Raw genomic sequence first — 26,389 nt, forward strand, 5'->3', positions numbered from 1 at the left:
TTACGATACTGGGGCCCTAGTGTGTAAGAATCTACTCAAAGTTCAACTAATGTGAAAAATATTTCAGTGAAGGAAAATGAGACTGCTAAAAACTTAAAGAAGAAAGATACATGCATTACAGTTTGTGTCATTAAAATTTCATGAGCAAGAATGAGTTTTTCTTTTCCTGTATCAATACGTTGCTGAGAGCTTATATTGGCTTGTCATGCCTGAAGAAAGCACATACACGCGTACCGTCATCAAATTTGGTTCAAGTATGTTTATTCGTTTGTTTGTTTTTTTTTTGCACCATTTTATGCCTGCTTAAATTTAACCTTTGAGTATGACATGGAATTTCAACCCACTGTAATCAAACTACAAAGAGATATCATGATCCCAGTGGAAAATTGCCTTCTCAAATAATACTCTTTTGAAACATTTTCCTCTTCAGGTGTGCTCAATCTGGTACTGTATACGCCATATATTTCGCGAATCTAAATTTTCGTGAATCTGAAATTCCCGACGAGTTCGCGGGTGGTTAAATTCGCGATCGTTGAGACTTGTACTGAATGGAGAAATGTACACGCATACGTCACATCCACATCTCGATCAGAGTCAATATTTTCGCATGTCTTTAATTTCGTGAATAGCACCCGACTCGCGAAATTTGCGAAAATAAAAACCTCGAGAAATATTCGGCGTATACAGTACTTGCCTGTAACTTTCTAAGCTTTAACATCAGTATTTATTCAATCCCTCTAAGAAAACCACACACAGAATAGGTTAAGGGCACAAAAGTCACTTGCTCCTGTGGTAAATTAACAGTCACAGATTAATGCTTAGAAGAATGCAAATATGATGACATATTTGAAAAATGCAAATTCACTTTTCCTTTGAAACCGAATTTCACTACAGTATCTCCTGTATAAAAGTTTAGTGATAAAATATTCTTAAGAATGAATAATAGAAATTTTTAAACACATTGCTATGGTATCTGGAAAGACTTATTGTGACAGAATGCCCAATATCCTGAATGAAGTCGGGCGATTTATATGCCATTAAAAGGTTCAAATCCTGGACAGCTACTTAATGACAAACTTCAGAAAAAAGAATAATAATGTTGGGTGGAATCTCAAGCCCTTCATTATCACAAGCTGTAAATAGACTGTTGATTGTGGGGAGGTTACTTGAGGGTCAGGATACGTATATGCTGTCTCATCCACGTGATGCTCCGCTCCTTGAAGACAGGATTCTTTATCAGATTATCAGCATCTCGCAGCAACTCAGTAGTCATCTTCTCACCTGCAGGACATCAGGTTTTAAGGAGGACACATGCAAAATCAAAGCATTCACTTGTTTCTCTCCTCGAAATCATATTTTCTTCCTGTCCATTAGCCATTTCTTATGTCTGTAAATATAAGTACTAAAATGCTGAGCATGGATAACACAGCCCATCTTTTGGGGAAAAAGGAATACTTTTTATTATTCATGATAGGAAGAACAAAATGTATATATTATTCTGTTTTTGTCAAGATTATTACTTCAATTCATTCTGTCAATCCTTTCATTTTCCCTCTGTGAATCAAACATCTCATAACATGCTGGTTTCACCATTAAATCTCCATGTACGGGAAATCTTACCAAAATAATACCAGCATTAAAATCAAGACATTACATGTAAATAAAGCAACAACAATAAAAATAAACACCTCAAAACACAATCATGGAATGTCCCATACCTTTTCACGCCAAACCTTCTCATACTGAGTGTAATGATATTTTCAACAGTTTTATCATTACTAATGATATTATTAATAGCTTTATCATTCTGTTGCTGTTGTATTGAGGCAAAATCCTTTCTTGGTCATTTCACAATTCTTATTTTTAATAAGGACTCCAAAAATTTAGGAACACATCTCTTTATGATGATTGTGTTAATGATATTTTCAACAGTTTTATCATTACTAATAATATTTTCAACAGTTTTATCATTCTGTTGCTGTTAGTACTGTGGCAGAATCCTTGGGTGATTTCACAAATCTTCCCTTATGGACTCCAAAAAGTTATGAACATTTCTCTTTAAGATGATAACATAAACACAATTGATACTAAATATATATCCCGGTACTTTGGGCAGTCACTTCTCTTATCCCACGGCATTCAACCACTAGTAGTCAAAGAGTGCAGTTCACACTGCAAATCTACTCACCATACAACTTCTCCACATCTTCTGGTGGCACACTGTGTGGGGGACCTGTGGGTGAACAAAGATACCATGGCAGGTGGTTGACAAGGCATCAAACAAGGGAATTATGCCTTTACACAGCAGCCTTACTTAAGGGCAAAATATTTCATGTATTCACAGCTTGCGCTATCATTTACTATTTTTACACATAATACATCACAAAATAGAGATACAAATCATACTTTGCCAGATGATTCATCACTTTCTGTGCAAGTTACACAGTATAATGCAATGTAAGCTAGAAGCAACCAACACTGCCTGGAAACCACATTTTCACAATGTTTTATCGAGTAGTGTCTTAGAGTTGGAGGCAAGGTTTGTATATAATTGTTGCTGTTTTGTCCACTGAAAATATTGTAACTTTTTGTAAAATTCATGCACCATAATTGAGTATGCAGCTTAAAAATAAGTCATACAAAGTGTGCTACAAAGTAAAATAGCATTAGAAATCATACAAATTAAAAAAAAAAAAAAAAACCTCACAAAAAACAAACCAATTAATGGCTTCATCATAATTTCATCTTACCCCGGGCGGCAGTCAGATGGTAAAACGGTCTATCTCGAAAATTGCTGTTCTGAGAAAAATGACTTTAAAGTTTAGAGGTTTGAGCTTTTTTAGGAGATGGGTATAATGCATTTTTAGCAATGGGACAAGAAGAAGCATATTAAACACTGATAACTGAAGAATTTTGTGCTTACTTGGGGTTTTAATTATAAAATAAATGAGATTTTTGTGCAGATAGACTGTTTAACCACATCACATGTATACATTCCCGCTACACATCATAAGATGGTAAAATGGTCTATCTTCTAGATAGACCACAAACACTATAGGCGCGGTCAGACTGGCAAAAGATCGCGAAGTTTAAGATCACGATCTTTAAGATCTCGAAGTTTTGCCAGTGTGACCGCAAACTTCCCGCGAAATTTCTCGATCTGTTTGCGGGTGGTGCCTCCGAAGCGCGAGGCCATTGTCATGCACAGATGTGCATTGTTACGTCACAATCACTAGCCATCGGACGGCGCACTCTTGCTTGCGCGCATACCAATGGCCCAAACTTCGCGATCTTAAACTTCTCGATCTTTTGCCAGTCTGACTGCGCCTTATGTAAACTGGTCTAACTCGAAGATAGACCATTTTACCATCTGACAGCGATGATTTAAAAAATCTCAGTTAAGAAGGTTATATGGTTTATGTAAAAGATAGCTCGTTTTACCTCCAAACGATATTACCGACAATGGGCTAACTCAAAGATAGACTGTTCTACCATCAAATCTGAAGGAAAAATACAAAAAAAAAGTACCAAGATAGCGGAAATTATCTCTAAAACAAGACATGATGGGATTTTCTCGATAGCACCATTAGAAAGAGCACCCTTACATGTCCCGGAAAGTGAATTTACCTCAAAAAGTCAAATTTTCGAGTTAGACCGTTTTATCATCTGATGGCCGGGCCCTCCCCCTTTACACAAAACACTTGACATTATACTAACCTTTCATTTCATCTGTGTTGTAATAAAATACTTCATGCAGTATGCGTCCACCTGGGGCTAGCATTGACAGCAAAAGATCACTGTACCTGTTAAAACAAACAAACAAACACAAAAACAACTACTATGGAACCTGTTTAAAAGGTCATCAGATGAAGACCAATATACAGATACTATGCACAGGCAGTTTTTATGGGTACATTCATTAACACATAAAAAGTTCCAAAGGGGAAACAAAGTCAGAGGTCTTTGTAGACAGATGGTCTTTTCAAACAGGTGATCATTAAAAGCAGGTTTGACAGTAGATTAAGTTGACATGTTGAGAAGTAGAAGCGTGCTACACAGTTCAAATGTCTAGTCATGCTGATATGCCTATATGCATACTTCAGTGACCAGAAACAGTTGAAGAAAAAAACAAAAACAAAACAAAAATATTGCTCTGCTAGAATAGTCAGGAGCAGGGAAATGACAACTGTTACAACAGAGATGTTGCAATTTTGCACTCATGACAAATATCACCTGGCCGGTAGCCATAATTCATTATTTGCACAATGCATTATGCTTGTGGAAGCAATTACCAACACATCGTGACTGAGTAATTAACTGCATAATTGACACAACCCAGACCTGTTATTCAGTATAATCTTTGATAAGGTCTTCTTTGCAAACTCTCCAGACGTAGATCAAAGTTCAAGTGAAGATGAGGCTAGGCGTCAGAAAGTCCTTCCACCAAGTTGAGGACGATTCATGCCAGTCTGAAATAATGAAGATTGTACTGGACTCTGCTTGAAGATTTTTCTTTTTTTAAAAATTTGTTCAAAGATCACACACACCCTCTCATATTCACTGATTAAACTGGCCAAGTCTACGAGGTAAGCATCATGCCTGCCATTAGAACTTCAACATGCAGACACATTACTTATTACATTCATACATTGATTTATAACACATAGGGGTTTATTTGAGCCTGAGACAACTTCCTCCACCTAATCCTGATGGTGCTTTGCAATAGGAGCTGGCATCTCGAATCCCTTTGACCCGTTAAGTCGAGTCCCAGGTAAACTCAGGCAAGCGTCTATGGGAAATGCGTGTTGTAGCAATTAACGGGTTAAGGAAGAGAGCCCACACATAATACTTCAACCATTTACAAACCTCGTGACTAGAGATTTTTTTATTTTTTGGTGTCATAATTTTACATGGTCCACTATCTGAAGTTTGACTTCATTCTAATCTAGATGAAAGATGCAGTTCAAGAAGTGTGTGACGAAAACCCCACCAAACATAATCACTTCACCAAACATTATCACTTCACACTCTGAAGTTAACCCATTCCTTACGGGCACCTGGTATACCAGGTTCATGTGGGAGCAACTGATAAACGGGAACCTGGTATACCAGGTTTCCAAAATGAAGACAAGAGTGTCTGCTTTACTGGCCTAAATTCATGTTTCTTTGTGTTAAAATGCCCAGAAAAGTGGGTTTGATAAAAAGATCAGAGTTTATAGTATCAGCATTTGTTCCCCTTCTGTTTGAAAAATGTGTATTTCACAGTATTATGTACCTTTTTCCAGATTTAGTTTTTCGCTTGTTCTGCTATAAACTTGTACGAACATGTACACAGCGATCAAGGCTGAGATCAGTTAGATATCTGAGTTCGCTGACCCCAGTCACCTCATTCAGGTACCTGGTTTTGTGTAGAACAAAAGATTCTGTGAGCTCATCAGCGCATGCTCTATTCATACTTCGCACCCGATCGATATTTCCATTGTTCACTGGCACATGTAGTTGACCGTGGAAATGAGGATACAATGTACTGCTTGACTGCCTTCACACAGGTGGATTACCAACCTGTCTGCCTCTCTGTCGACAGGCAATAAGAATCTCGTTTGGGGGCATTAAAGGCACTCAGAGAATTGCGGAATGAACGGGTTAACTTGAATTCAGATAAAAATACTGCATCTCTAAATTCAAAAATAGAAAGAAACTAGAGAAGCACTCTGAGAGCGCAGACCTCCGCCAAGCATGCAGCTCATTTTCCACCACTAATCTTGTTCTTCCATTAGAGATATCAGTGATTTCCACCCATACGTACTTACAGCATTGTGTGCTGAAAGTCGCCTGATTTCCCAACATAGAAGCCTTTGTTACATCATAAAACCTCAGCTGCACCGCGCGCCTCGCCCTAGCAGAAACTAGAGCACGCAATTTAGTGCGCGCATGCAAACCTAAACTATGCGCAGCCTGAACTCCCAAGTTCATTGACCCTATCTGCCAAAATATCAAAAATCCTACATAAATTCCCCCAAAATTTTCGGATCACTACCAAACGTTAACTGTTTGTTACTTGTGTCATTCTCAACCTTTCCTGCAAGTTTCATCCCAATCCGTTCACTACTTTTTGAGTTATTTTGCACACAGTCAAACTAACTAACTAATTAACTAACAAACAAACAAACAAACCAATGGTAACGAAAACATAACCTCCTCCCTTGGCGGAGGTAAATATAGGAAGATTAAATAGATAGCAAGAATTGCTCACCTCTGTCTGTCACAGGGATCAATGGCAACCAAGGAACCCCTGTCCCACACTGCATCAAAGTTGCCAGCAAAATCCCTGCATAGATTTATGAAATTCGGGATAAATGATATCAGAACATGAAATTCTAGTCAGAAGTTCAAGGCTTAAGTACTTGCTTATAATGTTCATCAAAAGCAACAGTTCAAAACTGGTTTAGAAACAAATACACACAGTGACTCATTACCATAATTCCAAGAAAAAAAAAAACAAAACAGTTATTGAAGCCAAGAAAACTGGGATTCAGTGAAAGACATATGAAATTTGTTCTACAATCATACTACCTCATGTCTGAATTTCAAAGTATTACACAGACTTAAAGATTTTTCTTTTGATTTGTGAAGCATTGGACTTTGGGGCTTTTTCACTGACCTTCTGCAATAAATTCTTGGTCTCCTTCATGCATCACCACCTCCAACCTTCAAAGCCAATTTTTCTGACAATTGAGCGACTTTGGTAACCAAACTTCTATATGTTTTTGGCAATAATGTACCGACTTACTTGCTGAAGTGAAACAAATCACACTTGAACAACTTGATCTTGCCATCTTCAGTCTACAGAAAAGAGAGGAAAGAAAAAAAATAATCTTTATTTACAATGAACTGGCACAAAATTATTTGAAGTCCATTCAACAAACACATGCAGTTGAGTTGAGAAATAATATGTTGAGAAATTAATATTCTTGTCAAGTTCAGCATTACAATCTTATTGAATATTGTCTGTTGCTTACTTCCATCTTACTTTCCCCCTAAATGCAGGCAAAATCTAAAGCTATTCTTTGCACACTTTAACAGTTGTAGTTGGACATAAACATAATGCACAAACACACACACGACACACATGCACAGTTGTACCATACCCACACACAAACTGTCAAAAATGAAAGGTGATAGAACACTGTATTGCACTAATATCTGCTATAAAAGTGCACGAAGAAAATATTGATGTCTTACTGGTATAGCATGGGTCCATACAGATTAGACTTGGAACAAGCTCACTGCACATTGATTTCAAACCTAGATCCCAAACATAGTGTAAATGTTGCAGAAATTACCTAACTTCCCCCCCCCCCCCCCCAAGTACACACAAATGTATGTGAAGTACATTTCACAAAAAAGATGGTGGAAAGACTGTCTTATGTTATCCTCATTAGAAAACATAAAGGAACCTCTAAAATTTGACACCTTTGGCACTGGAATATTAAATCAAGTTAACACAATGGCATCAAACCATCATTTATTTCATACCTGGTACAGCTTTCCTCCTTCCAGTCCTGGAACATCGCTCTCTTTGAAGGACAGTTTCTGCTCATCAAAGAACTCCTTGATAGCTTGTTCTACTCCCTCCAACCCAACCACCTCATGACCTTCATCCACCAGCCTGTATATTCATGGACAGAGAGCACAAATAGTATGATTCATTTAAACACAATAAAATCTAATCACCCCAGCTGGCTGCTTGTCTACTAATCTGTCAATAGTTACGTTCAGACGGCGGCCCCTAACCTCGAGGTTTACTCTTGCCCCCTAACTACGACGTGTTTCCACACGACGAATCTTAACCTCGAGGTTACGAAACCTACTAATCTGTCAATAGTTACGTTCAGACGGCGGCCCCTAACCTCGAGGTTAGGAAACCTCGAGGTTTACTCTTGCCCCCTAACTACGACGTGTTTCCACACGACGAATCTTAACCTCGAGGTTACGAAACCTCGAGGGTAAGCTTCTGCCCCCCCCCCCCCCCCCCCCCCCCCCCCGTAACTACGAGTGGGTCCCACTCGATGTTAAAACCGAAAGTTTCAGCCCACACTGCTAACAAGGTGTGTATTTCTTCTTTATTCCAACCAAGGAGCTTGTTCCAACCCTGTCGGACTCGCTTACCGGTACTCCTTTTCCCACCAGCGGCACCAGCTTCCTCTGTCATGGTATGCCTTTATGAAGATATTCGTCGAAAACAAATTTTTAGCGTCGGAGAAGAAAATAGAATACAGTAGCGAGTTGTTCAGTTTCAGAGATCAAGCGCAAGGGAAGAAAAGATGATGTTGTTGTGATGTGCGTCATAGGTTTTTCACCTCGCGCGCACGTGTAGTGTATTTGTGGTGTATTTACGTTTGGGAGGTTGACCTGGAAGCAGAGGGAAATTGTGGGGGCTGGAGTTCACAGCTAGGTCACTCTTAAAGGTAGGGAATCCCATTTGCATGCCTTAAATGAAGAGTTGTATAAATACAGTGGCATGTTGAAGAGAGTATCATTTTAGAAACTCCTATAAAGTATTGAAAGTGGAAGGTAACATGTAGTACATTTTTATTGACCGTTAGATTTTAAATTGAATTTTTTTCGGGGCTCACCGTAAATTCCAGTACATTATTAGGCTACCTTTGCAGACCCATGCACTGCATGTGTGTCCATCATGTATATTTTGTGAAGAAAGTTCATCAAAACTTACAAACATTTCTATATACATTCTTGCCACACACTCTATATGTTATTACATCAGCTCTTATACTTTTAGATTTGTGTTTATAGATAAAAAATACAGAAGACTGCAACAAAAAGGCTTAAGTGTGGCTGACACACAGAACTACTGAGAAGTTGTGTTCTGTGCATTATTCAAATTGTAGATAACTGTAGACTTCCAAATTTCTCAACAGTGGCCTAAACAAGTCCCCTAGCTGGGGTTCATATTCAATGTTTTGCTGCATGTTGGGAGGTCTGTAAAAGGTATCCCCTACCTTTAACTTCAAGTTTGTTGTTTTCTGTGTCCACACGGTGCTTAACTACGAGTGGGGACCCCCCGCGGCTCATGGTTAGAGCGCTAACCATAAGATTTCTCGTGGCTCGAAACATCGAGCAAACCTCGAGGTTTCCTAACCTCAAGGTTAAGGGCTCCCGTCTCAACATAACTAATGAATTAACAACTTATATAGTCCATGATATGTGCCACAGGCTTCAACTGCACCACTCACTGATGGTGACACACTAACCTGCTCAAAATGCAGAACTTGGAGTGCACCTTACTGATGATGTTTTCTCAATCTTTGTAAAAAAAAAAAAAAAAAAAAAAAAAAAAAAATCCTTAAAGCATGTCAGTGTTGCACTCTTAATTTCCCAAGCCCATAATTCATATTTCTCTTTTTGTGTGTCTTTTTCCTGAAACATTCCTCATAATAAATCTGCCTGCAATATTGTCTGATGCAAATTATGGGGAAAAGCAGTGTAAATATAACTATGAATACATTAATTGACTTCATATTTTGGAGATGGACCACAAACACTAGGTCTGCCTTTTGACAGGCAGAGTATTGATTGCCAAAGACTAATTATGAAGCTATAAAGCTTGCTGCCCCAGAGTTGACAGTCAACAAATATGTCTGAAATAAAGTGTAGTTTCAAGATATCAGGTAATAATCTCAGTGCCCATGTAGTTGCCTTACAAATGAAATGAATTTTGACAACAGAAGTTGTTAAGATTGTCTGCTCAGATTTGATTGAGATCTGGTAATGAAGAAGTTTCTACAGTGCCTCGCATCACATACCATTTCATGTCCAGAGTCTTGCCACAGAGCGGCACAAAGACTCGGCTAGGTGTCTTCACAAGGAGTTTGTCCTTGAAATCCAGTAAGGCTCTGGCAGAAAACAAAAACAATAATAATTATACACAAATAAAGAGCAACATACACAAGTAAACCCAATCATTAAGCCAACATTTTCCTGTTTTACAAATGATGAACATTTTGATATGAATGTCCTCGATTGTATTTAATCAGCACTTACTCATATTAAGAAATATATAACTTTACGCATAGAGAATGTGCATTTTTGACGACAGAATTCATTTTGGACTCACTCCTAATCAGAGAACAGGGGTTGTTATAATGCCAATCCATTATGAATTAAAAAAAAAAAAAGTCATGCAATATTTGCCAGATTGAAATATCATTTGTTCAACATGACAGTAACTGAAATTAAAACAAAATAGAGAGAAGCCAATTAATGGATCTGCTTTTCACTTTGAGCAAACTGAAAGTTTGGGCTCTACTGTGATTAGTCAATACTGCACAGTCATCCCAGGTCATAATTTTGAGAGGGTTTGAAAAAAGGACAGAAAAATTACATGATGTAATGAATTGGCAAATCTAGTTTCAGTCCCACTTGAACACATCAAACATCAGTGGCAACTGTTCATTTCTACACAAAATTGATGATAGTTCTGTATTTGTTTTGGTTTTTTTTTTGTGTGTGTGTTTATTAATAGATGGCAGGAGAAAGCTGCTGATAAATCAACTCACTCGTGGATGTGGCTCCGATGAAAGCCAGTCCTCCCAGCGGCCCATCCTTCCTCCCATTCTTGTAGCTGCGGCATGAGTACAGACGTCTTTGTCCTGATGGCCTAAAGATGCAAAGCTCCTGCGGACCATAAAAAGGACAACTTTAGGCATTCTCACGATAGAGGTCTCCCAACATCCCAAAATTTCTGTATGGGTCTTGTGATCATTAATCATCCATCACCCACTACCCAACCTTACTTGCATACTGTGAGGTACTTATAATTTCTTGACCAACATTTCATGAAAATGATTGTCCCTGTACTCCGTATGTCTGGCTTCAAAAACCAAGTATACAGAACCAGTACAAACATGTTATGAAACTCCTCTAAACAGACATATTTTTTTTTTTTTTTTTCTGTCTAAGCTCAATGGTTACTGTTTTCTCTGGTAGCCCAATAGGGCTACAAAAATCATTAAATCCGATATCTCGTGGACAGGGGATAAAGAAAAGTAGTGGCCTGAAATAAACAGTAAACATAACAATTTACTTTGAATCTTAACCATTTGAGGACAAGTCCCAAGTATAATCGGGCAGGTGTCTATGGGAAATGCGTGTTATTGCGAAATCAGTCAGTCCTCGATGGGTTAACCCAATGACGACGGTTTGATTTTGCTGCAAAACACATTTCCAATAGACACCTGCCCAAGTATACTTGGGACTCGTCCGATCAACGGGTTGAGTGCCAGATCAGACCACCAAAGCACAGGATAGCCTTTACCGGTATTTAAATTTGGTGGCTTAACACCACTTTGATTTTATATTGGCCCTCGTAGCTCGGCCACCAGACACCACTAATACTAGTGTATCCCTGTCATTGTAATGTCACCCCTGCACTGGTTAAGTGTAGCCTGTATTGACTGAAAGATCGGTCTGCATCTGGTCACTGGGGATATGTTCCGCGGAGACTCCCGCAGAATCCCCTCCTATCAGAAGAGAGCAGAGTAAGTCAAAAAATGATAAAAGACTCCTCCAGACAGACGGCTTTTTCTGTCTAAGCCTGTAGCAGAGTAGGGCATTTCCGGGCCTACTACTACACACATACATATGTGACCCGCTACAACAAAAAGGTCCTAAAGTCGCGCACGGTCGAAGCCGTGAAAATCGAGTTTGAAGTCAGAGCATTAAAATTGGTCAAAACTTACGATTTTCTGATTTCGATATATTATTGGAGTCTAACATGTCTTCTATCATCTGTCGAAATTTTGAAGCAAAATGATCAAAGCAAAGACCAAAAACTAGCGTTTTTCTGAGCCATATTTTTTGGCGTTTCAACGAAGCAGAAACTGGTTCGAAAATTTGGATTGAGCGCCACAGATAGGTTCCGCCCCTAACAACGACCAGAGTGATCTCATTGGTCAGTTTGCTGCTTGCTGCTAACCGAAGCGTGAAGCTCGCACACTGCCCAGTCGACTGGTGCGTGCGGGCGGGGTGCGCTATGCTCAGCCGCTTCTCACATCCTGGTCACTGATTGGTTGGTGAGGAGACCGCCGACGCTGATGTGTTTGAATGAACTCTTCGGGGGTTGCTAGGGCTTACCTTCTATTGTTCAGAGGTGAAAACTGACTTGCGTGTCCCTGATCGCGATTGCGTCGAAAGGAAGACTTTTAGGGCGCTTTTCTCGAAACAGTGATTTTCCAGACGCCTCGACATGCTCTCTTTTAAACATCGATATCTCCGCAGCCGATTATTTTTATAAAATATGTTATATATCAATTTAAAGCAGAAAGATTAGGAAATTATATGATGCAATTTTCAAATAAACGACCTCCCCCGACTTTAGGATCATTTTGTTGTAGCGGGTCACATATATTGTGCATTTTAATTGTCATATTATTGAAAAAACAAAAACAAATTAAACAATTAGAATACTATTTGACATTTCACGCAGTCTCAAAGTACAAAATTATACCGTGTATTGCCGTACCGCAGTGTGGGGATACCCCGGTATAAAACACATCAACATGTGCACAAACCTGTAGAGGAACCTCCTTCTCTTGTCTGATGCTGATGTTTACTGTGTGATTGTGAAAGCTTCACGTTACTTTATTAGAATCAAGCCCGAGTCAAATCATCTCAACTCACGATGAGTAACGGTGTATCATAATCGCATGTTATAGAAAAAATGGCTATCCTGGGTTTTAGGGGTCTAAATTATTTTGGGCTTCTAACTTCAGCACAGGCATAGATACGGACTATGGAAAGCCAAATAGGATTAGGGTTAGGGTTATAGGGTTAGGGTTAGATCTATAGGGTTAGGGTTAGGGTTTAGGTTAGGGTTAGGGTTATGGTGAAACCATTTTGGCTTTCCATAGTCCGTATCTATGCCTGTGCTGAAGTTAGCAGCCCAAAATAATTTAGACCCCTAAAACCCAGGATAGCCCCTGAATGACCCGAGTCTTGACCGACGAGACGTAAACAATGTCTAATTCCGCGAAAAACTTCTCATTTATAGTAGGGTAGCCTAATGACATTTGCTGGGTCAGTTTCAAAAACTGACCCAGCAAATGTCATTACTATAAATGAGAAGTTTTTTCGCGGAATTAGACATACTTGACGGTCACACCTGAGTCCTGACATCCGCGGGGCCGGGGATTAGACATACTTGACGGTCAAACCCGAGTCCCGACATCCGCGCGGCCGCGGGGCCGGGGAGTAGAAAACCAATCGACAATCAACGATGGCCACAGTGAGCCAGTCCAGGCCGACCAGACTCCGTGCCAAGCTTCGCGACAGTAGTGCTGTGTACGAATCGCAGTTACAAAGTTACGCAAAGTTATCAGAGAATAGGCTACCTCGCACCGATAATATACATAGGGCTGGAAAGTGCACAATTGCTATGGAAACAGCACATAATTCTCCTCCTTTAAATTAGACACACTGTACCTTATCCGAGCAATCACACAGTACGAAGAGCAACGTCGATATTCAGGCTGGTTGAAAGCAGCTTGTGTCGTTCGGTTTCGTTATGTTGCATAACATAATACCTGTCTACGTCGTCTATCATCTCTCCCTCTTGAACTCCGCATGTAGGTGTGAGCCTGCGCCATGCGCCTTTTTTGGGCCTTGAGCTCCTAGCTAGCTAGGCGCTAGCTCGCGGCGCGTTGGTCCTCCCCCTGCTTCCCCGCCGGCGCCACGCTCGGCTAATTCGCCCGTACTAGTATTACTAGTACACAAAATGTGCGCGCGCCTAATGTAAACAGTTTCGTACCCTAGAAATTTTAGCCAACTCATTGTCGAGACATCAATATACACGTTATGTAGACCCCATAGGACCTACTGAGTACCAGTACTGTATGGACACGATGTTGAATATGAAAATTATTAGGACGGATCGCGGAATAGATCTGATAGAGGTGGTGATATACCCTGGGGTGATACGCAGGGACAGAATTCCGTAAAGGAAGGGGGGGGGGGGGGGGGGCGGGGGTGGGGGTGGGCGGCACCTCCTTAACAAAATTAAAGGGGCGGGCCCGCCCTCTCCATTGTTTTCTTTGTATTGTAGCAGAGCTGTACTGCGTTACCATGGTGACAACAGTGCACTGCTCCGTCCCTTGTCCTGAGAGTGAAAAATGTGCAAACCCTCCTGCAGCTTGTGTTTACATTGATTTAGGAAAAGAGAAGGAAAGTATGTTTAAAACTAGGACGGGTGCCTGATATTGTATTTGTACATTTTCTTATTATGATATAGGCAGTAGAAGTGGGCACTGCAAAATGTCATATTGCAGCACAGCACCACAGCTGACAGTTGCCCGCTCTGCCTGACCTTTTGATAAAGTACCCCTTTGGCCCAAAGCCTCATTATCACTATGATCATAACAAATCACCACTTCTTAGGGAAGAACACCGTTACTGACCCCTCACTCTTTAGTGTTTCCGGGGTCGTTTTTTCTTCCAAGTTCAGGGCAAATAGATCTCATTGTATTCCTATGCATGAATGAAAATAGGCATAAGATGACAGGGAAATATACCAGTTGCTGTCTAATTGACGCATCCTAAAGCCAGGCAGCTAAAAACAAAATCTGACCCCAGACTGGACGGAGACTTCGTGTGCATCTTTGACCCCTCAAGAGGAAGTGAGTTTGACCACGACCTCCACTTCGCTGTCATGACCGAGCCATATAAAAACCCTGAAAACTTGGACATTGACTGCAGATTATGCTTCCCGATATCAGCTCGTCTAGCTGATTTTTCTCCACAACTTCATGACTTTTTAGCTGAAAACTTTTAGAGGACTTTGTTTCGTTTGGCAGTCCTTGCTTTTCTGCCCATGCCTCGACAGCCTGGAGATAAGCATTTTTCCTGGGAGGAGAACAGCAGCGCAGCCCAAAATCAGTTTATTACAATCGGCAATTGGAAACTGTTGACTCTACATAATAACACGTGTATTAAGAGGATAATGTCCGCTCAATCTCTTCCGATGACTGCCACGATGCGGCACCTACATCGTTTCAGTCAACTCTGACTCTTTGCTCCATAGCCTCGTTCACGTCGAGCATCCAGTCGACCGTCATCTTAGCTGTTCCGGCCGCTTCATCTCGATCCGGACCCGTCCTGCTCGCGTTTTCGCCCGATCTCGCTCATCTTTGACGATGCCGTCCTCGCACCTTTAGTGACGCACGCCATTCAGTGGACTTTCGCAGAACATTCCGGACTTAACATAAACTGGAGATTTCTCTCCCCGGTACACCGTGTTAGATTATTGGTGGTGAATGTTTATCAATATTTGGAATTTCCTAATTCGGATAATATCTGTGGATCCACATTATTGAGCTTGATGTTGAACAAATCAAGAGGGGTAATGTACATCTGTTCAATTTATACCTGGTTGTAAGCATTATTCTGAATGCCAGAATAATATAAGAGTTTTGTCTGTCACTACAACGCTATAACTGACAGAATGTCGATACAGGTATGATCCTGATCGATTGTAAATAAAGTCCGTTCGATTGAGAAGGCCATTGCAAATGTAAAATGAACTGTCTAATATGCGATATGTGTTTGCTTTAACCTCGTTGTCTCGTAAAATATATATATATATAAAAAATAGGGGAATTGGTTATTGACCCTTGCGCATGCATCTTAAGCAAAACAATAATAAGCACTTACACAACTACAACAATACCAATTCTTCCTAAAGTATTCTTTTGTGTTAGATACAAATAGGGGGGGGGGGAGCCTAAATGTGAAATGGGGGTGTAAAAAATGTAATGAGCATGCACATCTTTTATTGTTACATAGAGTTGTTGAATCCTAACTAACAATGTCACGGTCTCTTAGGTTGAGTTTGTATATCACTGAGCAGAGAAAGCCAGAGGATTTTTGTAACTTTTTAATGTTACAGCCAAAGAGTTGTACGCTTACAAAGTGGGTGACATTTTAAAGGGATCGTACAGTTTTGGTTGAGACCTAATTTCAGGTTTCTAACATTTTTTGGTGAGATAATGAGAAACCTCTTATGAAATATGAAAGAGCATGTAACTCCACGAGGAATTAAAAACGTTAATTTGATGAAAATTGGTTTTGAATTGGCTGAGATATCCAAAACAGAGCGATTCTCAAAAGTGTGGGACACACCTTTCATTACGATCGCTTTGTCTTACTTTGTTTTTGGATGTTTCAGTCATTCCGAAAACGATTTTCATCAATTAAACTCTGAATTCCTCTTAAAATGGTATGCTCTGTACTATTTCATAAGTGTTTTCTTGGTATCTCGCGAAAAGTTAAAAGTCCAATTCTCATCTCCACCAATACTGTACTATCCCTTTAAGAGACTAATATTGTTTTGTTTTGTTTTGTTTTGCACGTGTTGCACGTAAAATCATGTGGAAATATAAACTATCATAACCTTCTAATTGCTTTTCAATAAAACTTTTACCCCTCTGTTTGTATGTCTTTTATCATCATTAGTCAAAATGAATAGATACATGATCATTAATGCCCTATTATTGTTAATTCTGTTTTATTTTGTCTCATTTCTTAACATCTTAACTATTCTTCCGTCGCTGAGGGTCGCTGGGGGCATGTTTTTCTGGTCGTCCGTCCGTCATAACTTCCGTCCGAAATTGGTCGTGTGGATAGCGTATGAGGTGTATGTGACATGATTGGACAAAGCTGCTCTTATCAAGGTTGAATACACACGCTCAAGGTCAAAGGTCATATGTCATGGTCAAATTCTTAAAATTTCACTTTTCCCCATTATTTCAAGCATGCAATTTTCATAAAACGTCATGACTACTCTCTAAAAAGAGAAGCGTGACAAATTTCACTCTTGAAGGAGTGAATAACAGAATTGAGTGAGTTTCGAGTGAAATTGCAGTGAATTTTGAGTAAAAATGTTCATTATCACTAATTTTGGAGTGACCTCAGGGATCACTCCAAAATCTTCGAGTGATCTTTGAGGTCACTCCAAAATTGGTGAAAATGAACACTCGAAATTCACTCTTTTCTGTTATTCACTCCTTCAAGAGTGAAGGTTTTCACTCTTCTCTTTTTTAGAGAGTACAAGTATTATGCAAAGTAAAAATTCTCCGATTCACTCAACTCCATTCAGGTAGGTATAAGTTAGACCCCCCCCCCCCAAAAAAAAAAAAGAAAAAAGAAGAAAAAAAAAGAAGAAGATATTTATGTAGTAAAATAAACGCCAGCATGCATATTGTTGTTGAAATGGGACACTTTTAGAGGTGCCTGAAAATGACTTCCTTTTTTTTCTCTCTCTCTCTCTCTCTCATTGTACCCCTCAGTCGGTCAGGGCAACTGTACAACGGAGCGCCCGGGGTTAATCCAGGAGCAGCTTTGACTTTGCATAATGCTACCTCAATTTTGAATTCTATTTCTTGTACGCGTATGGTGCATGCATGGTGCATATAAAGGTGGGTACACTTCCACTTTTATAGGGACCACTTTCTTTTACTTTGTTATTAGATATCTGTCTCAGCCATTTCAGGAACGACATTCATCCAATAAACCTTGAACCTAGAATTGCATTTTCTTTAATATTTCATATGGTTTCTAATAATCTCGCAAAAAGTTAAAATCTGTTTCCCCATCTTAACTTAAAATATACCTTCCCTTTAATGCTGTGTACTATAATATATATATATATATATATATATATATATATATATATATATATATAGGTTCGATATATGAAATACCAAAGCATTGGCCAAATCAAACAGCGACACCCCGCCAGGAGTTCACTTAGCCGAAAATTGAATTGTAAATGGGAGAAAAAGGTTTGTCCTAATGCCGCTCCCTTCATCAGTGTCCGGGAGCGGAAGGTAAAAAAAAAAGGTTAATTGTTCATTCTTTTATAACGCAAGTTGCGGAAATAAATGGCATGTAATGAAAGAAATGAAATCATATGAACAATGAATATGGACTTGCATTTTACTTTATTATAATAACTGCAAACGCTTAATATTTCACCCTTCTACTCACATCCAGGCAACTAGTGGCTGTTAATGCGGATTGTCCACATTCTCTGTAAGTCTTTCGGATCTAGATTCAAGAACAGAAGTGTTATGTCGTATTATCTTTAACTGCCTATATACTGCAGCAGCGAAATAAAAGTACATTAACATGATTAAGGAAATGCGATGAGGGCATACATATTTTAAGAAGTATACTTTGGGGTATTTTTCTTTTCTTCACTAGATAACTTTGCAATACTGATCGTGATATCGTATGCGATTGTTATTAGCAGATAACGACTGTTCTAGGACTCGAAAGCTAACGAATACGTAAGTGATAGACGTCGAAGGACTTTTTCTGATATTTCACTTCCCATTTTCACAGACTTTCGCAGGAAAAGGAGTATAACCTTGAACAGGCAAAAATGAACTTTTATACTGCTTATGCGCATGCATTGAACTTTGTTATCTGGTAAGACTACGCTAAGCCAAACCATATTCTACCCATAGATATAACCCTAACCTTAATCCAAATCCTCACATCAAACTAAACCTAAAACACTATCACAACCCTAACCCTATAAGTCCTTGGAGAATTTTGGTAATACTGAAGCAATTGTCGCAAATTGGAGCAAATGTGTCACCGCAGAGAAAAAGATATTTGAACCCTGATGGACGAGGTTAATAAAAGAGTCTGTGAAATAACCTTTTTATAAAAAAAAAAAAAATGAAATATAGTACATATAAATACACACTAACTTGTCTATCCCATAATCTATATTTAAGGATTATGAAACAACAACAACAACAACAACAACAACAACAACAACAACAACAGCAACAACAAGAACAACAACAAATAAATGGATGTCTGCTGAGTGTTCTTGGCAAGGATTAAGTTGGAGCTATCGGCCGACTAATGCTGACCTTACTCCAGTCTTGGACTAATCACAGGCTACACCTCTTTCTTTGTTGGCTCTGCATTACTTACAGCAGCACATCAAGTGAATGAAAAGTTTGAGAACAAAGTATTCCGGCGGACAATGAGAGAGGCTTTGACAGCTTATCTTGCCGATATAGGGGAAAATTTGACGTGATTCAAGTTATCCTCGTAGCTTGGTCCTTAACAAGTGAAGACCATAACATCAGAAGAGACCTCCACCAACAGCGTCTATTCAGGCGAGTATACCACAGACGTAGAATAATAATAATGTATAGCATGAATGATTTAAAAGGGTATCGTAACCTGTGTTGTGTTCCATCCTGTACAAACCATAAGAAAATCACAGCATTTGCGTTGTTGCTAGTACTAGTAATCAGGTATCATGGACAGATGATTACACTATGAGAAATCGTCAACCGATGCGTCTTTGGCGTGAAGTTAATGGAGACCCTCCCTCCTTCAAATCAATGCAGACGGATCATTACCCAAATTGAACCTTATAATTCCACATAGCTCATCATAATATTTAAAACATAATTACGTATGTACAACCTTACTTTTTCAGAACCCGCAATCACCAATCACATGAATATTCTAGTAAATTTCGGGGAATTATCCAAACAGTTAAAGCAATAAGATTATAACATCAGTAAACTCTTTCATACAACTCTAAATAACATACTAATACATCTTCGACGCCCGAGCTTCGACGCTCTTTTACAATTCAATTTTCTGTGTTTACTTTTGTATGTCAAAATCTCAATTTCCAATTTACTACATGTATTTTCTATTGTACATGAAAACTGGCCGAAAAGAGCTATCGAGTGATTTACTAAAACCTTAAAAAAACAAGAAAAAAAAAAACCCCACAATCACCATTCTAATGAAAATTCCTGGACATTTCTTGGCATTACCAAACAGTTAAAGCAATGAAATCATAACATCAGCAAACTCTTTCACACAACTCTCAATCAGTATACACCTTCGATGTCCGAGCTTCAACCCTCTTTCACAATTGAATTTTCTGTGTTTCTTTAAGACAGATGCCAACATCTCAATCTCCAATTTCGTATGTGAAAATTATACACGAAAACTGGGAAAGCACTATCGATTGATTTATGAAACCCCATAATGCAAGAACATCAGGACAGTTGAGACCTTTCCATTCGCTTTCACTAACTGGCCATCAATGCACTTTTAAGGAATGGAAGTCTTGATTCAGTGATGTCCTCGAAAATTTTACAATGACATGATTTTGTTTTTACATATCTTTTATGTGGTAATTTTAAACTGTGGTTGTTATTGTGTGTGTGTTTTATTCATTTTTTTTTACTGAGTTTCCTTATAGGGAAAATATTTGAATACAGTTTTGTTGCAATACCGAATTACTTTGCCAAACGTGAATAACTATTGCCGAAATGGCACTACTGACTTTTGAAGTGCATTTCTATGCTGTTTGCCTATTTCTAGTAACCCAAGTGAGCAACAATATGCATATTAGGTAATCATTCTTGTTTGGCCTTGATCTTTGCCAAACGACAGGAGTAACTAAAACAGCTCCTAATTCCACAGCAGAGCAGAACGGAACACGAAATCGCAACACACATAATGTCAATCATGTAAATCTGGAAGAAAGACATGCTTTGAGTCCGAGGACGCAGGTGGTCACCGCCATGTTTGATCACGTGCTCGACCCAAAATGCGGCAGTCTCGGCGGGACTCATTGGTCGGTCTCGAAAGATTGCAGACAGTCGCCTGGCGGTAGCTTGATATGCAGGGTTAAATAGCACCTCCTCCAGCTGCTCAATGATATGGTCCGGACTGAGTCTGTCCATGTCTATTTGGGTGCCGAGGCCGCTGCTCAACACTCTCACACCGACATCGTGCTGGTCGCCACCTAGGGGCACGACAACGAGAGGAACGCCGTGGTAAAGGGCTTCGTAGAAGGCGTTATTACCGCCATGGTATAAAAGAACCCGGGTTTTCGGGTGTCCAAGGAGATCGTTGAGGGGTAACCACGGTAACGCCATGATGTTGTCCGGTAGTTCACGCGGAGGGAGTTCCTTCAGTTGAAAAATGATTTTCTGGGGCAGTCGACTGAACGCCTCTAAGAACATGTTGATAAACTTCGGACGTGTCGACGTGATTTTGGCAAAGTATGAACCAAGAGAGAATATAATGACCCCATACTGTCCTGAACTCATCATGAACTCTTCCAAATCATTGTCCAGAGAATTTGCTGGTCTGGTCGTTAGACCACCAACTGGTATGATATTTGGCATCAACGCAAATGGAAACTCCACTGAGAAATCAGAGTTAATGAAGTATAGATCGACATGATTGCTTATTGTTGACGTTAGATCATTATGCAGGTCATACCTAGACACTAAGTCTGCAAAAGGATCATGGAATACCATTTTGTCGAACATGAAGACGAATGATAGGTAGGCAAAGACATTTCTGCATCTCTCGATGAACGACATGGAGGAAGAATGCATGGTCTTCAGTAGGCTCACTGGTTGGTAGGAAGGTACAAAGGGGGAACCTGCTTCCTTGAAGATGTACGGAATGGGTGTCATCGGAGCCAGAACCAAAACAGGTACATCTTTGGTGCCCCTGTGCCTCTCCAAGTATGATTTTATGTAAACTCCACAAACCCATACAACGTCAACGACGAAGCCGTCATACTCGCTCAGACGTGTGAGTAGCTCCTCGTCTATGATCACAGCCTCGCATGCCTCGTGGTTAATGGCACTAAGAAGATGGAGCAAGCGCATCATCTCTGATAATTTGGAGTCGGCGAAAGCGATGTCGCACAGACGGGCATGGCTATCATCCACTTTTTCCTTCAATCCGGGCAAGTGGAAGACCTCAAAATTGATGAGGCTGGAGTTGGCAAGTTTGGCGGCGGGCTCGAGATACGCGTCAGCTACCATGTACTTCACATCGTGGCCTCTGCTTGCCAGAGTCTTTCCCAGGGGTACCAACGAGAGGAAATGGCTTCCGTCGCCGAAGCCTCCTGACAGGAGAATCTTGGCCGTTTCCGAAGGAATGCAGCCACATATTAACAACAAGCAGACGTTCAATGAAGCTCTCATAATGGTTGAAAGATACATTTTGTTATATTTGGTATGTCTTTGCACTTATATCAGAATCCGAACACTATCGCAGGTATATGGCGGAATAAGGCGAGATTTTCTCGACGACATATAAAGAGGCAAGGCTGATGTCTTCATCTTGATACAGTGTAGAGAGTTCAAAACATATTCGGAAACGCCAATACAATGTATTCTGCTTATAGAGTAATCCTCACTGTGATATATGTTACTCTTTGCTGCTCGCAAGGCAAGCAGATAATGGGAAAAGGAACACAAACAGCCAACATACCAGTTACGTAATCGTGGTATTCATGTTGGCAAACGCTTTGGTTGGCCAGAAGTGGAACACTGCCAAATGATCAAGGTGATAAGACTAAGGCACCGAGTGGCTTTAGGGTGGAAGCCAAAATGGTTAGAGAATGGTAGCTCAATGTACATATAGCTTTTAATCATATCCCTCCTTTATAAGCTTAGATGAACTTATTGTTGGGTTTATTTCCTCTTGCACATGTACGTAGCATGGGTCAAGCTTTCATTCGTGTAATCTGGATAAGAATGCTCAACTAGAGGTATTAAGATTCTATACAAATCTGATCACTCAACGCATATATGCCTACTCTAACGAACAAGACAGGTTCCTGTACATGCTGTATGCCCATGCTGTGCGTCTTCGATCTATAGACAAGCGTATCAATGAGATTGTCCAGATACATGTACACTCAAATACACACACACACACACACACACACACACACACCATGAGGATTACAGGTGCAGATGGTTGTACACGGTATACTCACTTACACACATTGCATAATTAAATACATAATATGCCATAATATATATATATATATATATATATATAAAGGCAAATAATTTTATCACATTATCATGTAAATAAGTGTACCGTGTACAGCCACCTGTACATTACTTTCCTCATATTTTCGAAAAATGAAATAAAGTTTGAATTGAATTGAATTGAATATTCATCGTTGCCATTGTTATCAATAGCATTGATCAACCAACTCTTTAATGCTAGCTGAACGATTTTGACTTGGTAAATATAATTTGTGTCTTACGTAGCTTAACAAAAGCATCATGCCTCGGGATCCGGGCGCCAGCCGACATAAGTGTGTTGTGGAACCTCGGTGGAGCGGTACTTTGCCCGAACCACACACTAGTACGTCTGCGTAGCGTGTCCACGCGTTTTTTTTTTTTATTTTTTTTTTATTTTTTTTTTAGCAGTCACGTACAAATTTTATCCAATCATCGTTGATACACCACCTTGTATCGTGTTATGAGACAAGTCGATATAAATGTCATTGCGCCAGTACAACTGTCCTTGTGGCTGGTATATATTTTAAGCACTTACAAAAATCATCTTCCTTTGGTCAATAATGTACATTCTATAAGCTAATTACTATAACAAGAGACGATATCATTAAGTTTATTGAAATTTCTTGAAAGGGATAGTGTCATGTTTACACCCGTTACTTTATTCTGCATGTTAGGAATACAGACACGAAAATTTAAAGTTGTCATTGGGAAATTTCGAGCACCATGACATCATCCCCTTTTTTGTTCCAATAAATTTGCATACTCATTATTGATGTGACCAACAGAGCTTTCTTATGAAGATTATACATTCTATAATGTTATTTTGTTGTCTCCAGGAAACATTCTGTTTGAGTAACTTTACACTATTGAGGCAACTGGGTGAACCTGCTAAAACGTGAGTCGACTTCATGTTCATGATTCCATGCAGACAAAATTATTCCTTAATTCTTTGGCCTCCTCCCTCATTTTTTTCTTTCTTTCTCTCTCTCCATATTCCAAAATTAGTTCATAATATGAAAAATAATGAATGCGCAAATGTATTCCAATCTCTGCCTTTAGCTTATCAATCTTTCATTTTTCTTCTATATTAGCAAAAAAAAAAAAAAAAAATCTTTTTGTTCAGATTACACCTAATGACAAAGTGGGAATTGTTGAACACATCAGTGACAGCGAAATTTGAGTTAAGTACAGGCAACCCGTTCAAGAGTGTTGTGCTGTGCAAGAGTCATGCAAGAGTGCTGTGCTGTGCAAGAGTCATGGATCCCACCGGCAGGGGTCCTATAAGATGAATTAGCTCTCTTGCTTTTTGTCCGATTTCAATGAAACTGTTACTCCTCTGCACTTTGTTTATTTATTTGTTCATTTGTTTGTTGTTTTCTTAACATCATAACAATTTTGTCTGTTTTGTCTCACTTTCGGAAATGTCAATTGTCAATTAACTTTTTTTCTTCGTTTCTTTTCAGGCCGGGGAGTGCCGTTTTGACAAATATAAGTCATCGGTCTTTGCTTCTTCCTCATGCACAGGCCTATATATATATATATATATATATATATATATATATATATATATATATACATATATATATATATAGAGAGAGAGAGAGAGAGAATCTGTGAATGTCTTATACTTATGAAGGGTGCATACGTGCATATTGTGCATTAGATAATGCTTCGATGGCCCCTGTAATGTCGTAAATTGTATACCTCTCGATGGTGTTTTGTTACTTTTTTTTTTACTCAAGTTGTGGAAATAGATGACATAAAACGAAATTAACAATAAATAGTAAAAAATGGTAGAGTTGTGTTTTAATCTAATTCACTTTAATTTCATACAAATTCTTAATTTCACCGTCCACTCACATTCAGTTGACTTTGAAAACGGAAAGATTTTGTCCACATTCTCCGCAAGTGGTTTGGATTAAGACTTGAGAACAAAAGTACTGTTGTTGTAGTGTCTTTTTCTGCTTGGATGTGCTGCTGCGCAGAATCAAAGTAAAAGGACACAATAGAATGTAATGGTGATATATATTTATATAATACATTTTTTTTACAGTCTTTTGGATACTTTTCTTCTCTTCACTGAGCAGCTTTACAATCCGTGATAGCTTGCCGAATATGTCATTGTTATGATTAGACAGCAACAGTTCTGGAGGAATCGAAAGTTAAGCGATAGATAGGCGAGTGTCGTCGAAGGACTTTTCCGATATAGATTTTCTTAATATAGGCGTTACATTTTCACACGCTTTGGGGGGGGGGGGGGTGGGTGGGGAAGGAATAGCACTGAATAGACCAATAAACTTTCTTTTTGCTTTTTCTGCATGCTTGTACGCATGCTATGGGGTGTGTAGATTGGGTGAATCGAATTTTTGTTATGAAAGACCAAATTCATTGTGTGTCGGCCTCTGTATGATTACAAAAAGATGTTTGCTTTTCTTCACCTATTGTAGAGAAGAGATATTTGACCTACAAAAAAAGAAGTGTCTGCGAAACAAGTTCTGCATGAAAAGACAACTGAATGATATGAAATATATCATTTATCACACACACTTTTGTTTGTGTGACAATTCATATTCAAGGATTTTGACACCTCGAAGACAACATAAAAATTCCTGCGTGACTGCTGGGTGTTATTGGCAGGGATTAAGTTGGAACTATTGTACGACTAATGCTGACCTTGCTCCAGTTTGGGGCTGCACGGATACATCTCTTTCTTCGTTGATTCCCGGATTCTTTACAAACCAATTATTACTTAACGGGGATAATTATGCTCTCACGTAAGCTGTAATGATTACCCGTGCTGTATATACGTCTTCTATAGTGAGGAAAAAGGGTCAATGCAACTGCCCAAACACACACACACACACACACACACACACACAAACGAACACTCGGCATAAGTAGTGCAGATGTATGTGCAGATGGTTGTACACAGTAATACTTATTTACAATGTGAATGTTTGTTTTTACTCTTTCCTCAATCAAACAAGACTATATATCATTTGACATGACAACAAAAACAACGAAAGGAAGTTTGAAAGACGTGCTCCAATATCTCATTTCTATTCACTGTGGTTTTGATCACTGTTCGCGTTGCGTGAGTCTTTTATTGTTATAGTCGTTAGGTTTTATGTCGTTGTACTTTTTACATAGTTTTTATCATGCTGTTATCATTATTGTCTTGATTCTTACAAGGGACATTGATGTATCTGTGAATAAATTCTTAATTATTCTAAACATGGATTCAAAAGTTAGTTCAGAATTGTTCTCTTCTAAGGAAAAATATGTGCTCTAGCCAATATTTCATTGTATAAAAACAGCAAAATGTATACATGAATAAAATTGACGTATACCGGAACTTTCTTCATACTGTTTTTGCCATAACATTTGCCATAAACAAAGCATATTTGAAATATCGTTGTCCAGACCTTTATGTACAACCTAAAGTAGTTTCATGAGGACGACAAAAAAGTCAAAGCCTGTTT

The 26,389-nt window shown here is 39.1% G+C and overlaps 2 protein-coding genes across 2 annotated transcripts; both read right to left on the reverse strand.

Annotated features, from left to right (window-relative positions):
- Positions 1-288: 288 nt before the first annotated feature.
- Positions 289-13,612, reverse strand: LOC140226833 (probable thiopurine S-methyltransferase). The gene is made up of 9 exons (XM_072307260.1): positions 13,501-13,612; positions 10,578-10,695; positions 9,825-9,914; positions 7,537-7,669; positions 6,791-6,843; positions 6,254-6,328; positions 3,718-3,803; positions 2,189-2,233; positions 289-1,281 (listed from the first exon to the last, which is right to left on the reverse strand). The coding sequence occupies exons 2-9, from the start codon at positions 10,649-10,651 to the stop codon at positions 1,163-1,165; spliced, it is 675 nt and encodes a 224-aa protein (XP_072163361.1). The 5' UTR covers positions 10,652-10,695; positions 13,501-13,612; the 3' UTR covers positions 289-1,162.
- A 6,865-nt stretch (positions 13,613-20,477) lies between these two features.
- LOC140227467 (UDP-glucuronosyltransferase 2B1-like) lies at positions 20,478-22,070 on the reverse strand. Its single transcript, XM_072307871.1, has one exon. It carries the CDS (start codon positions 22,068-22,070, stop codon positions 20,478-20,480), a length of 1,593 nt encoding a protein of 530 aa, XP_072163972.1.
- Positions 22,071-26,389: the final 4,319 nt, after the last annotated feature.

This window comes from Diadema setosum, chromosome 4 (assembly GCF_964275005.1).
Source record: "Diadema setosum chromosome 4, eeDiaSeto1, whole genome shotgun sequence".
In the NCBI taxonomy this organism is placed as follows: Eukaryota; Metazoa; Echinodermata; class Echinoidea; order Diadematoida; family Diadematidae; genus Diadema; species Diadema setosum.